The following is a 15,724-nucleotide window of genomic DNA, read 5'->3' as shown; positions in this document are numbered from 1 at the left end:
CTGATTTTCTGACATGGCATCTTTTCATTGCAGTCAAACATTGGACTTGGAAAATGTTAAATTCTGAGCCAGATCTTGCATATCATGTGAGCAGGTACTGCTAAGGTTATGACCAGGCTAGCTGATATTTGATAAGTATCATCATGTATGGATGTGCACAAATGCCACAGATCTATGCTGCAACAAAGTTTGACCTACTCAACAGGATCAGAAAGTGCTCTTGTGGCTTGCTGGTGTAATTTCCTCCATCTTTGCTGATTGTCACACTGTCTGTTTTGTGTGTCTTGATGGTACTGCAGAGCTTTTCCACTAGAGAGCATCAGAGAGCCAACAAATGTGTTAAGGAAGTGATGAATCCTTCACTATACAGCTCATGTGCACAGCAGAAAACAAGAAGCAGTGGAATATATATTATGTAATAAATTTAGAGACTGCCAGGACTTTGGTACCCTTTTGTCTTTATGATTTAAATGAAAAAAACAAGAGACCAGAGAAACAAATATCAGAAAATGAAAACTTTGACACACATGATAGAAGAATAGCACAAAGTTTATTAAACATACAAAATTAATAAATACACATTAAACACTTTATCAAAATATGCCAGAACATAGGTGACAACTGCAAATTAACTACTTATCAACAGTGACAGTGATAACACAAGGCCATGAGATGTAAATTATGTTAAAAAAAAAAACAAAAAAAACAGTCTTGCAGAAATGCAATATAAATTGATGCTAAACTCAATTTAACTATCATTACAAAATACTGCCCTTTTTGACATGGTGGACTGAGAACCGTAATTTTACAATAGAGGCAAATGTTGTCATGCACCTGTCATGCACATTGTGTAAAAAAGAAAAAAAAAGGCATATTTGAACCAAAAGACGAAACTGAATAAAATAACCAATCATTATTTTTCCACTCAAAATCAGAAACTACCCACAACTGTAGTACGTTTGTTTATTAGACCTGTTGTGTTTTTGCTTGCTCGTTGTTGTCAAAGGTAATGTCTTGTTAGATGTAGACCCTTGGCTGTAAATGAGGTCACTGAACAAACACAGACAAACTTAGTTGCAAGAAAAGCTGTCTGTCTTGTAGCTAATGCATAATTACATGCTTATGCAGGGCTTAAAAATAGCACAGGCCAAACATACATAATAATAAAAACAGAAAAAGAACTCACATGTGATACCACACTAGTGACACTTTATGCTGCCATAAAAGTCATGGTATTTTAATCCCAACCCTATAAACCAATTGAAACAAAACAAGAAACTAGTCTGCTGCTCTGAATTTTAGTAAAAAAAAAGAGAGATAAAAGCCATCTCTGAATTGACTATGACAGTGACAAAATATATACCAGCATTTCTCTAATTTTTCCCCAATCAAATAAAACATGCTAAACACCAAAACAAAGACACTACGTACCGAGGGCTTGGAGCCAGAAGGGCATATGTAAACCCCAAAAATATTTTCAATTACATTCTGACATTTTTTTGATCAGTCCAAGCCCTCGATATGTGTCAATTTTATTTATTGCACCACAAGATAATATTGCATAGGATGTAAGCTGTTAACCAGCTCCTCATTGCCCAGCCATGATACTGTGTGTGTAAAAAATTCTTTAAAAGCTCTGATGCAGGAGTGAATTTGGTACAGAGTGCCAATTTGTTTCAGCTGAATGGTTAGAAGGTCATAAATGCAACTGAAAGGATGCATTTCATGACATCTCCAACATGTACACCAGCAGGCATTTGTATTTTTACCAGCCTTGACGTTCCAGTGGGATCTTGCACTGAGATCATCGTAGATCCACTGTGGTATAAAGATTTAAAAAAAACTCAGGCCAGATATAAACTGTTGTGCTTGTTGCCTCCCAGAAGATGCCTCTTCTGAGAGATGGAAAATCGATTACCTTGTCAGAGTCTATCTAGCACTCCTGGTTCTCGCTGCAAGTGGAGGTGACCCCAGCCTTGGACAGGAAGAGCTTGCCGCTGGGACAGACACAGACCTCATAGAGACCCTCAGCATTTCCAGAAACCCCTCCTTTGCTCAGGGGCAGGCTCGGCATGCTCACGGTCTCAGCATCCAGCACCAGCTGTACAGCAGACAGCATGGAGAGCAAGGACGATTAAAGGAGAACAACAGAGTTGCATTGAATCAACAAATACCCCTCTGCTTCATTCTTTCCACTGAAACCGAGTACATACATCATACATCATGTGGTGGAAGCTATAGAGTGAGGTCCAGTGAGTGTTTAACCAGTGCAAAAAATAGAATATGATAAATAAAAATTATGAGTGTTGAAAAGCCCACATTCCTAAATAGACAATGTAGCATTCAAATAATTTTCACTATTAACCATGACAAGTTCAGTACAAATTAACACTCAAGTTTCTCCCCTACAGCAAGAAAAGAGAGATGAGTGTGTGTTATACCCTGCAACTACATATGTTGTCATATAAATGTGCTGCTTCACTGTGAATGAGTTCAAAAAGGTCAAAATAATGCCTGCAAAACAACAAAAGCTTTCTGTTTTCCAGCCTGAATCAATCACCAAACCTCACTCTAAACAGTGACATGGAAACTGCAAACCACTACACCACAACAGACCCACAGAGCCCAAACAAAGGTTTTGTAACGAAAAGGCAATGAACTCACTGTAGTTCACTTGATCAAATCTACCAGAAGTCTAAATAGATCACTGCTCACTGGCAGTGCGGTACCTTTATAAACTCAAGTCAACACATACACATTCATTTCCTACAATATGAAGTGGAACTGTATGGTCTAATGAGCTCAGTGAAGGTGATCTGTGGGCTATTTTGGACAAAAACAAATAGAGCTTCTGTCAAACTACACCGCAGTAAGGCTCTCGCTGCACATTGCTGAAAAACACAGTACTAAAACAGACCTGAAGTCGGCATGTAGCACACTTCAGAAAGTTAACAATGTTTGTCTTACCAGTCCTACAGTAGACTGCAGGATGATATCCATATTGGACGCAGCTTCAATGTCGCCAGCCAAAGCTTTGAGATGAACTCCTTTTGGTGCGTCCAAACTGAGAGAACGAGTAGGCGACTCCAACCTGAAGTAAAACATCTCAACATTACAAACTACAGCTTCCATCTATCTGTCATCTATCAGCTCTTTTATTTTTACTAAACAAGAAATCAGATTCTCTTTAGATTCATGAAAGGGTAATGTTGAAGAAAGTGAAATTAGAGGTTGAAGTGTGTTGTAAAACCTTAAGATTTTGTCTTTTTTTCTGTGGGTATTATGCAGATATGTTTTCTGCTAAAAGACTATCTTCCCCTATACTTCCACATGGTTTGTAGGACTTAGTATTGATGCGTTTTCCAATAATATGATGCATATAAAATGGCTGAAATGCTCACCTCAGGTCTTTGAAAAGTTCAGACCTCAGCAGGGGAACCTCAACTGAATGCTGGAACAGCGCTCCTTCGGGACCTGACATAAAAAGAGACACACACATGTCCACACATGTAAACTGAGGTGACTGGACTGAACATATTTAATACAACAATATCTCATTGTTTTCATTTTGTGCAAGGCTTGCGGCACATTTTGATTGTAGTAAATCAAGCAACGCTCGAGTTGAGAGGGAGACAGATTAGGAGAGACACTGGAGAGAAAACTCGATCTGAAAACCACAAACATAGCTGCAGAATGTGGATCCAGCTGTGGTGGAATTCAACTCTTTGTGGGCACAGAGGCTTTGTTTTGAAAGATTTTTAGAAAACAGCTCCTTGGCTGCTGCCGGCTGCTGGTCTCTGTGGATCAAAATGACCCTGGGCATAATGAAGCTATCAGCTGACACTCCCTTCAACATTAATCAGCCATCACAGTGTGTGATCAGTGACCCACAGCACCATCAATACACATACTGGACACCGAAAGACAGTGAGGGGAAGCAGAACAGAAACAGGGGATGGTTCTGCCTGATAGTTTGTTGTTATATGACGGTTTTGTATGTTTGCAGCACTGTTGGGTTGTATGTTGTGTGATATGATGTGTTGTATTGTGATGTGATATTTCTTTTGTCGGCTCAAAACTAAAAAAGGAAAAAAATATTTGATTAAAATCCTCTATTATTGTGATGGGTCCCTCCTACATGGCATTAACCAAGAGAAATTTCACATGCATCCATGACATTTCATTATAAGTAGGTGTACCTTAGAGATAGCAGTGCACACTAACTGTATGACATGAATGATAATCAAAATGACTGCGTCTGTCTTTGTCCTTGGTTGTTGGATTGTTGCACAGATATCTGCCATCAAACCAAACTGCTCCCGTTGAGTTCACATCTGCTGTCAATATTATCTTTTTCTAAATGCAAAAAAAAACATTTTTGCCAAGAGGAGTGCGATATTTCCAAGACGGCAGCAGGTGGCAGCCGTTGGTTTACCTGTGATGCGTAGTTTGTCTGGTCCAATCACAGCCTGTTCGCCATCTGCAGTGAACAGCATGTTGTCATTGTGGGAGTTAATGAGCAGATTCCGAGCGTGTCCCTGAGCCTCTTTTGGACCTGCAACAACAACAACAATACCTGAAGGGGTTTGGCAATATTACATGAAAATATAACAGTCATGAAAATCTAATCTTTCTCTTTCTGTTATACTTTTCAAGTCTCCAGTGTCCACAGTCATGCTTAACTTCAGGAAAATCTACTGATATGGTGATGTAGTGGCCAAAAAAAGCAATAAAACCCACCCACTGAATATAAATGCATATATTAAAAATGTGTAAAACCAGCTGGCAAACAGAGAATTTACATCTTGGAGAGGCCATTACTGCTCAAACTGAAAGGTAACATATCTGAGGTTATCCCATTTTACCCTTTACTACATCAGTGCTCACAGCCCCATGAGAGGCTAATCTAAAGCAGGTAGATCAGTCAGCGAGATATTTAACCCATCTCAGCACCTACAACTGTGAACCGGCATGTAATCTTCCCTAACAAGCATTTCAGTTTTACTCACTGAGGGCCAAAAGGATGCAGGCTATGCTTTTTACGGCTTAATGATCAAGGACACAAAACGGTACTGTGGAACACGGCAATTAGCTGGGTCATTTGCTGGCCTTTTAATTATGACAAAATACCCCAGTGCAGCCGTTGGTAAGCCATAAAAGATGCACAAATATGATCCTCCACAGGCCCCGGGACCTCTGTGTAATATAGAATGATCCAGAAGCAATGGTAGAGAGAGGAATGTTGCATTTAATGGATTTTAAATGGAAATCTGAGAGATTATAAATGGAAATTGTCACTGTTAATGTTGGATGAGAAATTGCTGCAGGACAAGTGCATGAATGACTTTACTATTGCCCTCTTGCATCAATTGGATACTTTGTTATGGGTGAGTGCTATATGTGTCTCTGTGTGGACATGTGTGCACTCTTACCCACAGATATCCTCCCCGTGACATCACCATTTTCATTGCGGGCATTGAGGGAAACGTTTTGCGATGAGTGCACAAGAAGTGAAGAGTCCTGTAAAAAAAAAAAGATTGTCATGATACTATCCAGATATACTGTACATCTGCATGAGAAAAGTGATAACAATAGGAATTACTTTCAGTATGTGATTATTTTGATCATTTACTCAACTTGATCAAACCAATCAATTATGAGGTTATTTGCCATGCTAGTACTGTTGCTCTATGTTGCCTATTATGCACATTTCCAGGTCTATATTTTTTTGGGGGGGCTCTACTGGAATGTCTTTGCAGGATTCACAGTTCAAAAAACTCTCTTTAAGGCCCCCCTCCTAATGAGGCCCCCCCTCCTTGATGAGTTCAACAAACCATGAAACATATTGTGGTGGTAGGATTTCACTTCTTTTTTCTCATTCTTTACTCTAAATGTCAACTTCTCAAATACATTCGTACATCTTCGAGCCGAAATCCAATTCAAAACATGAGAGTGGAAAACACAAACAATACATTGAAAAACTTTAGCAACAACCATAGCAACCAAGGCTACAGAACGGACAACCGCTTATGCACCATATTCACACGGTGGCCATTTTCCTCTGATGTCACACTCAGGGTGGGAAGCTTTGACACTGTCAAGTAAAGCCTGTGTGAGCGAGATGGTCAAAAAACTTGACCTGTTTACCATCACTTTCCTTTGACCAAATTGATAAATGGGCAGATGAATTTGCAACTGGATTGAAGCTTATATCCACAATGTTGAAGGTAAGACCTGGTGCCTGTCTGGCCCGCACTGGAAACACTGTGAGTTAATGTTGGGATAGCAAACGTGAAGTTTGCAATTAACATTAACGTCAATGTTAGCGCTACTAAAGTTGTCAGATAACAAATCAATCCATCGGCTTGTGCAAACATTAAAAAGTAACAAACGTGGTTTCATGATCAACCTGCATCAATGATACAGTAACTTAATATGACAACAGAGCATCACTGCTTACTTAACCTACCACATTCATGGCCCTTTGTAAAAGTTTCTGTGTGGTAGCTGTGTTGTAGCTGAGCTAACGGCTGTACGAGAGGTTCTCCAGTATGTGTTTGAGGGGGAGCGTCAGTACATAGCCGTAGCCCTGCTGTTTATCATGTTAATGTTACTGCCGTCATTCATCAGCCCTGAACATCTTTTAAAACTCTGAATATATCACAGTTAGTTATCGGCGGGTCGTGTCTTGTGTTTATTGCCACCGAAAAGGAATAAATCTTTGGGTTATTAGCATGACGTTGCCTCTCTGTATCTCTTATCAGGCTTACTAACACTGCCAGCAACTCTGGGAGGGGCACAACCTGAGGCTTCAGTTAGCAGTGCTGTGATATTTATACTTGGCAGCATTTCTTTTCTGTGAAACTAATGTACGACTTGCAACCTGGAACACAGCAGTACAACATTATGCTTTTGATAACAGCATTTGAGCTTCCCACCCTGAGCGTGACGTCACAGGAAAATGGCTGCCTTTTGAATATGGTGCATGGGCATGCTTCAGCTTGTTCGCAAGGTAGAAAAAAACATTGCAAACGAAGCGTTCATGGCAGGTTGAAGCCCAGGCTTTTAACTTGCAGGGAGCATTTCTACATACATATCCGACATCATAACAGTATATAAATAACAGAAAACCAGTAAAAGCTACTCTAAAATTTGTATATGTTCAATACTTTGGTTTATGAAATACATGCAAAACTTATGACATGCTAACACACTGAACTAAAATAGTGACCATCGTAAACATTATACCAACTAAAACATCAGCATGTTAGCATTGTGATTGTGAGCATGCTACCATGCTGATGTTAGCATTTAGCTCAAAGCTAGCGTGGCGGTGGAGTCTTGTTTCATATCAGTTTCTGTAAATGTGTATTTGTGTATTCGTCTATTTTATTTAATTATTTGAAAAAGCCGAACACTCATAACTCTAGCATTTATTTCAACGTTTCGGCAAACTGCCTTCATGAGGATGCCAAAACTTTAATCTTCATTTGTTGAAATAAATGCATTAGTTATATGTGTGCGGCTTTTCAATGTCATTTATGTGTGTTTTCCCTCATTTTTTTACTGTCCTTTTAGTTCATCAGGAAATTTCCTCCAATCCACAACTATAATGGATTATATTTATGTACAAACATATTAACCTTTACAACCACAGACTTGGATTATAGGATCCTTTATGACTTACTAACATTTATAAATGTCCTTAGAAATGAAGGAGGATATACACAACCTGGCAACCCAAAAGTTGTTCTTAATGGCTTGTAATTGACCCACTGTATAAATTATAATAATAATTCTTATAATTAAATTATAATTAACATCAGTAGCATTAGTAAATTAATTAACAAGTAATAAAGTTATCAGTTACAACTTATATACCATTTATAAAGGGTTTGTTGTTTGTAGAATATGGTACTGATTTTAACACAAATACTAGCACAAGATATAACACAAGGTAACTATATCAGCAGAAATGACAGAAACACAAACATAGCTTTTATACAATGTTTAAATGAGGCAGCCTTCAGCAATAAATCACTTCTGTTCCTTCGCAGTGAGCTGATGAAGCCCTGTTTATAAAACATGATCTGAGCTACAAACATTCATGTAGCAGGCCAGGCAGCAACTCACTAAATCCCTGAATCTCATTAGAAATCCATAGAATGCATTGGAGAAAGTGTCCGTCCATAAATGAGGAATACATTGCTTTTTTAATGAGGCCCATAAAGTATAAAGAATGCTAAAAAATTGCTGCTATGAGCAAGAAAAGCCATAACATGTAAACAACTGCAGCAAAGTGTTCCCATCTGCTGCTAGCAGGCGGGCCATAAACTACTTTCCACCACAAATATCCCTGAAGTTAATGGGGAGCTCACTGCACCACCAAGTGCGCTGTGCTGGACTGCCAAATCCAGTTTGATCTGACACATCTCCCAAAAAAAAGTACAGTCAGAGATTTGCAGCTCACTCACTCCAGCTGGATAAAAACTATCTGCAAGGAATGAGATTTAGATGATAGCAGGATGTATAGTCTACACACATTTAATGAAGTTTAAGTTTGGTAAACAGTGAGATGAAATAATGGCCATGTTGTTGGACTGCTTAATTGCGCAAACAGCCGTTTGAGAATTAGCTGGGAAGAAAACAGAAGAGGGAGGCGAGCAGTAGGTAGAGGGATAGTAGAGTGAGGAAGAATGTGCAAAGGGGAGAAATACAAGTGTGTTCCTGATTATCTTACTTCTCTGGAGTGGATCTCCTCAGCGTAGACGGGAGACAGGAACTCCGACTCGCCCTCCTCCAGCTTGACCCCATCAGAGTGGACTTGTAGGAGTCCCATCCCTTCCTGCAGTCACATAGTTGTGAATTCAGACTGATTATTGTTCACTTAAATCGACTTAACAGCTTTATCTGCAAGTTAAGAGTCCAAAATATTGCAAGTGAGGAGATGAGGAATTTTTATTTCATTAGGCAACCATTTCATAGATTTCCAAGTGTGTGACACATGTTGCAATGTTTTCTGTATGGCTTTGGATGGTATTAGAATAAATCAGCTATTTGCTTTAGCTGTGCAAACACTCCACATTAGTGTGTGTACATGTGTATCCAAGTGTGTGTGTGTGTGTGTGTTTGTCGCATCTCTTGTTCTGCTTCTGCATAAATCCAGAGCTGCCATCTGGACTTGAGACAGAAATCTGACAAGACTCCATGAAAAAAACAACATAAACAATCCTGCTTAGACAGCCAAGTATCAGTTAATGATTGATTAAAGACACTACACTACTACTACTAATGATAGTGTGATGGATACACAATCCAAACTTAAAAATAATAGTATTACATTAGATATCAAAGCAGGTAAGGAAGAAAGAAAGTGGGAAAACTCTCCCAGCTGAAAACACAAACTGCCAAGTGAGTCATGCATACCGTGTTGAACCACATCACCCTGAAGATCCAGATGGTGAGGGCGAAGTTGACCACCAGGATGACGATGAGCAACAGGACAAACAGGTAGAGGCAGCGCTTCCTCCAGCCATAGATGCCAATCTTGTACACGTAGTCAGGCACCGGCCTGGGCGCGCTGCTGCCCTGGGTGGTGGTGACATATTGCTCTCGCACCATCTGCTAGCTGGGCACAACACATGAAAACAGGCACACAGGCAATAGAAACAGATGTTAAAAGAAAAAGAAAACACTACTCTTCTGTTCTGTTCAGTGAGATTGCACACACTGCATGCCACAGAGTCAGTGGGAGTTTGTCAGGGATCAGAGAAAACAGGCCATGAAGAGTAACTTTGTTTATATACCATTGTAATATTGGTCAACTGGCTAAGATCTGTTGTCATAGTGATTTATTGCATTAAAGCCCCCCTCCCTTCACTCAAAAATTTGTTTTTGAGTGCGTGTGATGTATGTGTCCGAAGGCTGTTTTCAAGTTCATCAAGTTTCTCTGTGCTGACCTTATATCTCAGTTTAAGACGTGCATGTCCGAGCATGATTTATGACATCACAAGTAGTTTGGAGCCAATCATGGTCCAGTATGCAGCTTTCGCAAGTGTGAAACCTGAGCCTCCAGTGCTCATATACTGAGAATGGACTTGACCGTGAAGTCGGAGACATTTTGTGTCCAGCATTTTCACAGATTGTGGATTTTTCAATAAGGGAGAAGATTTTTTTTATTTATTTATTTATTTTTTTTAGGAAAAACCATATCAAACACAAATAATTATTCAAAGCAGAGTATTTTTATACGTCATAAAACATATGTGGTGAGATCTTTCATAAAATGTTGACTGGATATAATTATTAACATGTTGTTGCTTGTTGATAATTAACATCCTGCACACAATAGTTGCCAGTTCAAGAGGACACCAACTCTTCCTCTAATTTAGCCTATTTATAGCCTAATTAGCCTAATTATATGGTATATAATTAGCGTGAAAGTGTGATTCTTTTCTTTTATATTTTTTTCCTTTCCAGCTCATTACAGAGGAACCATATCGGAGATTTTGGTAGCCATCTACAAACAAGCTCATAATCATAATATGTACTTTTTTTTTCTTTTTTTTTTTTTAACCATGAATGCAGGTATCATTCAATACAATGCTGTAATATTGGACTGATTTAGGATGTGTTTCTCAACAGAAAGAAAGCCACAGACCTTCACTATGGGTGTAGACAGCTTTAACACAGAATGTTCGAAACTATAAGCTTAACTGCATACACGCTGCTTAATTGCAGCTCCATACAGTGCCTTGTTCAAACACTGCACAGTATGTCATTCATGAGTTCAGACGTACGGACGTACAGACCCAGTGGATATCTGGCTCAGTGCGCCAATGGAAAACTTGACTGAATTTCCAGCAGTTCTTTAAAAAGGCAAAGGAAAAAGCCACTTATTACAGAGCAGCAGCAGTACTTTCTGGCTACACAGCAGCAGGCTATCAATAACAAGAACTGAGGAGATGAATGTCAGCATATTTCAAACCACAGCGAGTAGTACAAATTCAAACACCAACAGTAGTTTTCTGTATTCAGTTCACGTGAAGGCAGACAGAGCTCCAACTACAGGACTGCAGAACCTCAGAGCGAGCCCTCCAGTCAGCACATTTTTGGACCATCTGACACACAGTGACAGCAGCGAATCTGCATTAATAACCAGGCACAGGCTGCAGAGAAAGCTACTCCCACTGAGGACAAGGCTGGAGGAAAATGCTGTCAGTTGTAGATCGTTATGACTCAATGAAACACCCAAAACTGGCGAACACACAAAAACAGACTGCAGCTTTCTCCCAGTAAAAATCTGCTCCAAATCTTCATCAGCTCATCTCAACTTTATGGCAAAAGCTCTCTAATCAAAGATGCACCTATGATATTTCATCAGTGTTTGCTGAAGCTGACAGACTTCAATAGCATAGACTTATTTACATATGGGACAGATGTTGCATCTTACTGCTACAGTTAAGGTGTTTTCCATCATGTTTAAGGAGCCACTTTTCAAACCAAAAAGTAATTCTTCTGTGACATTAACAGATGTTCAGCCGGGCACATCATCCCACTGTTACTCCCGTGTGACTAGCAAAGAAGGCTGGCAGACTCTGCATACAGTTACCATATAAAGAAACTCAAATAAGTTGTGTTTTTCTAAATAATGATGGTAAATATCGTTCCGCCCGCACAGCAAGGGACGCTGGATAAAAGCATAATGTGCTTGCTGCTGGGGTCTCAGCTCTGTGAGGTCCAGGAGATGGTTCAGAGGAAAGATGATAAAGGCCTATAGTCACCATAGCTCGTTTCTTGCTGTTTGCAGTAAACACGGGGGGAGGAGACGTGTTGGCATAAAAGGCTGAGAGCATTTCTGTGACCAAATCTGCCTCTCCACAGGACCTGTCACATGGCCTGCAAGCCCAGCTGTGATGAATAGCCCTTATTTCACAACCAGACAAATGAACGATGCCTGATAAAGGAGAAAAAAAAGAGAGTTTGTGCTGTTTCTACAGGGGAGAGGAGAGTGGAGGGTGATAAGTAGCAAGTTATGTGAAATGCTCATTTTTTTTGCCCATATCTCACCTAATTTATATTTATTAATCGTACTTGTGAGAATGAGTCATAATGACAAATTGAATCTCAGTACAGCTGAGGGTGTGTGCTACAGCATGGATTCAGTTGGGTTTTAGTTTTGGGTGTTTTCTCAAGGGAGTTCTCCACTGAGAGAAAAAAAAAGAATTAGGAGTATTCATTGGCTGTTAAATTAACCGATTCCAGTAACCCCACGCTATATCTATTAACATCCACAGTTTATTTGCATGTTAACATGTTGATGAGCCCAACTCTGCACTTTTGGCAAATGAACAAGCTCTGGATCTGTTCATTATGATGTTAATGAATTTGATCTAACCCAGTCTAATTACTTTAAATGAAGGCATTAAGAGGCTTCCGTACTTTGGCAGCAGTACGAGGGGGAAGCAGCTTTGAGGCTGAATCTTTAAAGGCGTCTTCCAGCTCCAGTTTCAGTGTTACCAGCCCTTCAGCCACAGACAGATCCTTGCATAGCAACCCAAATAAACACTCCCTGAGCAGCCTTGCCACTCAAGTGCAAGGAATGCTCAATTTATGGGACTTTTAAGGAAATACAGTCTGATCTTTAAGAGAAAATTGTTTTCATCAGGTGGTTAATGACAAAAGTTTGAATCTGATTCTCAATCTGAAACTTTAAAGCCACATGAGGGACAATTAAATGTAAGTTTCAAAGATTTTGCAGGCCTCTAACAAAGTACTTCCCCCTTGAGATGTTCAGTATCGGACACACCACTGATAGCAGTGCTATTTATCCAAGGGCACTCTCTCAATTAACCTTAAACAAGTGATTCTGCCTGTGTGGCTCTGTCTCAGTCTCTGACCTCTGGATGAGAGCGGGGGCCGGGCTGGACAGGCTAACTGCTTGCCTAAAATCCACAGGGTCCGGCTGTAATTGAGAATCCAGGCTTTCCTCTGAGTCAAAGCTTGACCTGACCGAATGCCAGAAGTTTTAGAAAGGGACTAGCTGAAGGACGCTCACAGAGGAACACTGGTGTGGAGCGAGGAGCGATCGAAAGCTGAGCACAGAGCTGAAGTTTCTGTCCTGTCTGTCTGGTGAGCAGCCGGCTTCATGTCTCCACTCTGCTGTGATGCCTGTACTTCTAAAAATAGGACACGGCATTGTGAACTAAATTTAAAAAAGCACCACGGGACACACACATAGACACACACTGCTTTGGTATAACTAATGGACAACTAAAAACGTTGGGGCATTGACCTTAACACAGAGAAAAATATTAGCGAGGCACTTTTTGACAAAGTTATTTTTATATTTAAAATTTTCCGGCCATGTATGGTAAAACTGCTGTCAGCTGTTGTTTTTCCTAATCCCAAACTACGTCTGGAAGGACTGCAAAGTAATCACAGCAGAACATCAGCAAAACATGAGACACGCGAGTCAGAAAGAAGGAAAAACTGAAAAAAAAAAGGGTACAGTAGGTCAAAGGTTGCTTTGCAAAACTCTTAATCAGAAAGAGACTTTTTGTTAATGAAAGAGACAAAATGACAGAGTATGTCAAACAGTGGAAGAAAAAGGAAGAGTACTCACCGTTGTGTGTGGAGGCACAGCAGTCCTCTTCCCTACGCAACAGTAAGCAGAGCTCGAGCTGGTACGAGCAGCTTGAGAAGCAGCAGTGCCTGAGCTCCTCACACGTCTGTCAGCCACTCAACAGCTGCGTGCCATAAATCCAGCTATGGAAGTGCCCTGACTAATCGCCACGAGACGGCGCTCCCACTCCCCTGCATACCCACTCTGACTCTCTGCCTTTCACCCTGCCTGCAGACATTTGAATATCATCAGTGTGTGTGTATATGAGAGAGAGAGAGAGGGAGAGAGAGAGAAACAGAGAGAGAAGGGGGAGGAAGAGCTTTAACCTCTCTCACAGACACTGAGAGAGGGAGGGAGAGAGAGAGAGAGAAACCATCCACAACGAACAGAGGCAGTTGTTTGTCATGCATACTAGTGAGTCACTTTCACTGCCCGACCCAGGGCTCGATGCAGTCCAGTCTAATTTGAGACTTCGGTCATGGCTCTCAACATGAAGCTAAGCTGGTCTTTCAGATAGCTCCTCTGTGTGACAGGCAGCAGGACGAGCAGACCTTGAAGAGGGCAGTTAGTAAGTCAGAGGAGACGGACAGAAAACAAAGACTATTAATAGGAGGGAGGGAGGGATGTTGCAGCTGTTAAAATGGAAATTTAATTATTTCAGTTCAAAAGTACAAATTATTTTCCGCTTTGTTTATGTACGGTAGGTAAACAAATATCAGTAATTTGAGGTCATCCTCCAATATCCTTAAAATACAGATAATCTGGTAACATTTTACTTAAATCCTCCTACTTAGCATTTATAAGCAGTATATAAATAGTTAATAAAGAGTTTATATGACATAATAATGTATTTGTAAGCAAATATTGCTGGTGTATAAACAGATAGTGGATGACAATATACTAAAACACAGTTGTAATGATATAAAATATGTCTTCATAGGAGAAGGTATAACAGTTGTATAGTTGTATACATTAATAAACACTTCTGATATTCTTATATCTGCATATAACTACATTAGTAGTAGTGTGTTATATACTATTTATTCAATGTTTATATACAGTTTATAAATGCAAAATAAGGGGCTTTAAGTGTAACTCATATTCCAGACTATTAACATACTCCTTTACTTTAATGTCATGTGAGACTGTAGGAGTGTTTTCAAATGATACTCCATTTATTATAAAACATGTATACACACATATATACTGCATATATACAGAAGTTTGTGTGTACTCTTCCTTAATCAACACCCTTCTCAAACTTAACTTCAGGAATTGGCCCTATGAGATTATCAGTGGGGAAAATACTGACACGGTCTGTGATGAATTGATTGACACTCACTGCTGATGATGTTGGTGATGTTAAAGAGTCCTGAAGCTACATGATTAAACTGCACACCGAAGAAGACATAACAGTAGCAAACAGAAACAAAACATCTGTGCGTTTCAACGCTGTGCTCAAGAATAGAAAGTGAAAAAATAGAATTAACGAAGCATTCTGACATGCATGCACAAATACTTACACACACACAGCAGCTCGGCTCTCTGTTTTCTCTTTGCTTAAACATTTTTTTACCTTTATTCGACGTTATGAAACGTTTTGCTGCTGCACACCCACAGAGTTATTCTGGCTGATTAGACTTATGCTCAGTTTGAAGGCGGAGCTGTTATGAATTACATGAAGTCACTGGACCCTATGAACTAATGAGATATGATCATGGTGTTAATTCGTCCTGACTTAACAGGTGCAACAAGGCTCTCAGAAGAGAGACGTCAACCAAACTCAGACCCTACACGCCCACCAAGTCCTCAGAAGAGTATTAATCAGGCACAAACAGTAGATGAGTAGTCTCTTCAAAAATGTGATTTTAAATGCTCTGCACACCCATTGTCCACCCACACAGGTGGATTTACTTACTTTGGTTAATTAGAGCTCTTTCTGTGTGAGTGTGTTTGACTGACATCTCCCTTGCTCCCCCACCCACCTTCAACCTGAGCAGCTGATAAATGAAAACATCTGTGTGGGTGCACAGGGCCTTTAAAAATGTGTTGTATTTATAAGTAGATTAATACAGAAATTGACAGATTCCATTGATTTTC

General features: G+C 39.9%; 1 protein-coding gene across 1 annotated transcript; it reads right to left on the bottom strand.

Moving 5' to 3' along the window:
• Window positions 1-531: 531 nt before the first annotated feature.
• sgcg (sarcoglycan, gamma) lies at window positions 532-13,841 on the bottom strand. The gene is made up of 8 exons (XM_067594308.1): window positions 13,625-13,841; window positions 9,427-9,628; window positions 8,741-8,845; window positions 5,433-5,520; window positions 4,436-4,555; window positions 3,402-3,474; window positions 2,968-3,091; window positions 532-2,101 (listed from the first exon to the last, which is right to left on the bottom strand). Exons 2-8 carry the CDS (start codon window positions 9,619-9,621, stop codon window positions 1,934-1,936), a joined length of 873 nt encoding a protein of 290 aa, XP_067450409.1. The 5' UTR covers window positions 9,622-9,628; window positions 13,625-13,841; the 3' UTR covers window positions 532-1,933.
• Between the last annotated feature and the right edge of the window lie 1,883 nt (window positions 13,842-15,724).

This window comes from Thunnus thynnus, chromosome 7 (assembly GCF_963924715.1).
Source record: "Thunnus thynnus chromosome 7, fThuThy2.1, whole genome shotgun sequence".
Lineage (NCBI taxonomy): Eukaryota > Metazoa > Chordata > Actinopteri > Scombriformes > Scombridae > Thunnus > Thunnus thynnus.
The sequence above is the reverse complement of the archived record's forward strand: the minus strand, read 5'-3'. Positions and strand labels throughout refer to the sequence as shown.

Bases quoted from the DNA above. Each gene is read 5' to 3' on its own strand.
- sgcg (XM_067594308.1), bottom strand. From the start codon at position 9,621: ATGGTGCGAGAGCAATATGTCACCACCACCCAGGGCAGCAGCGCGCCC. The intron at 8,846-9,426 runs GTATGCATGACT...ATGTGACTGCAG, and splicing joins GGGTGATGTGGTTCAACACG to GAAGGGATGGGACTCCTACA. The intron at 3,092-3,401 runs GTGAGCATTTCA...GTTTTACTTCAG, and splicing joins GAACTTTTCAAAGACCTGAG to GTTGGAGTCGCCTACTCGTT.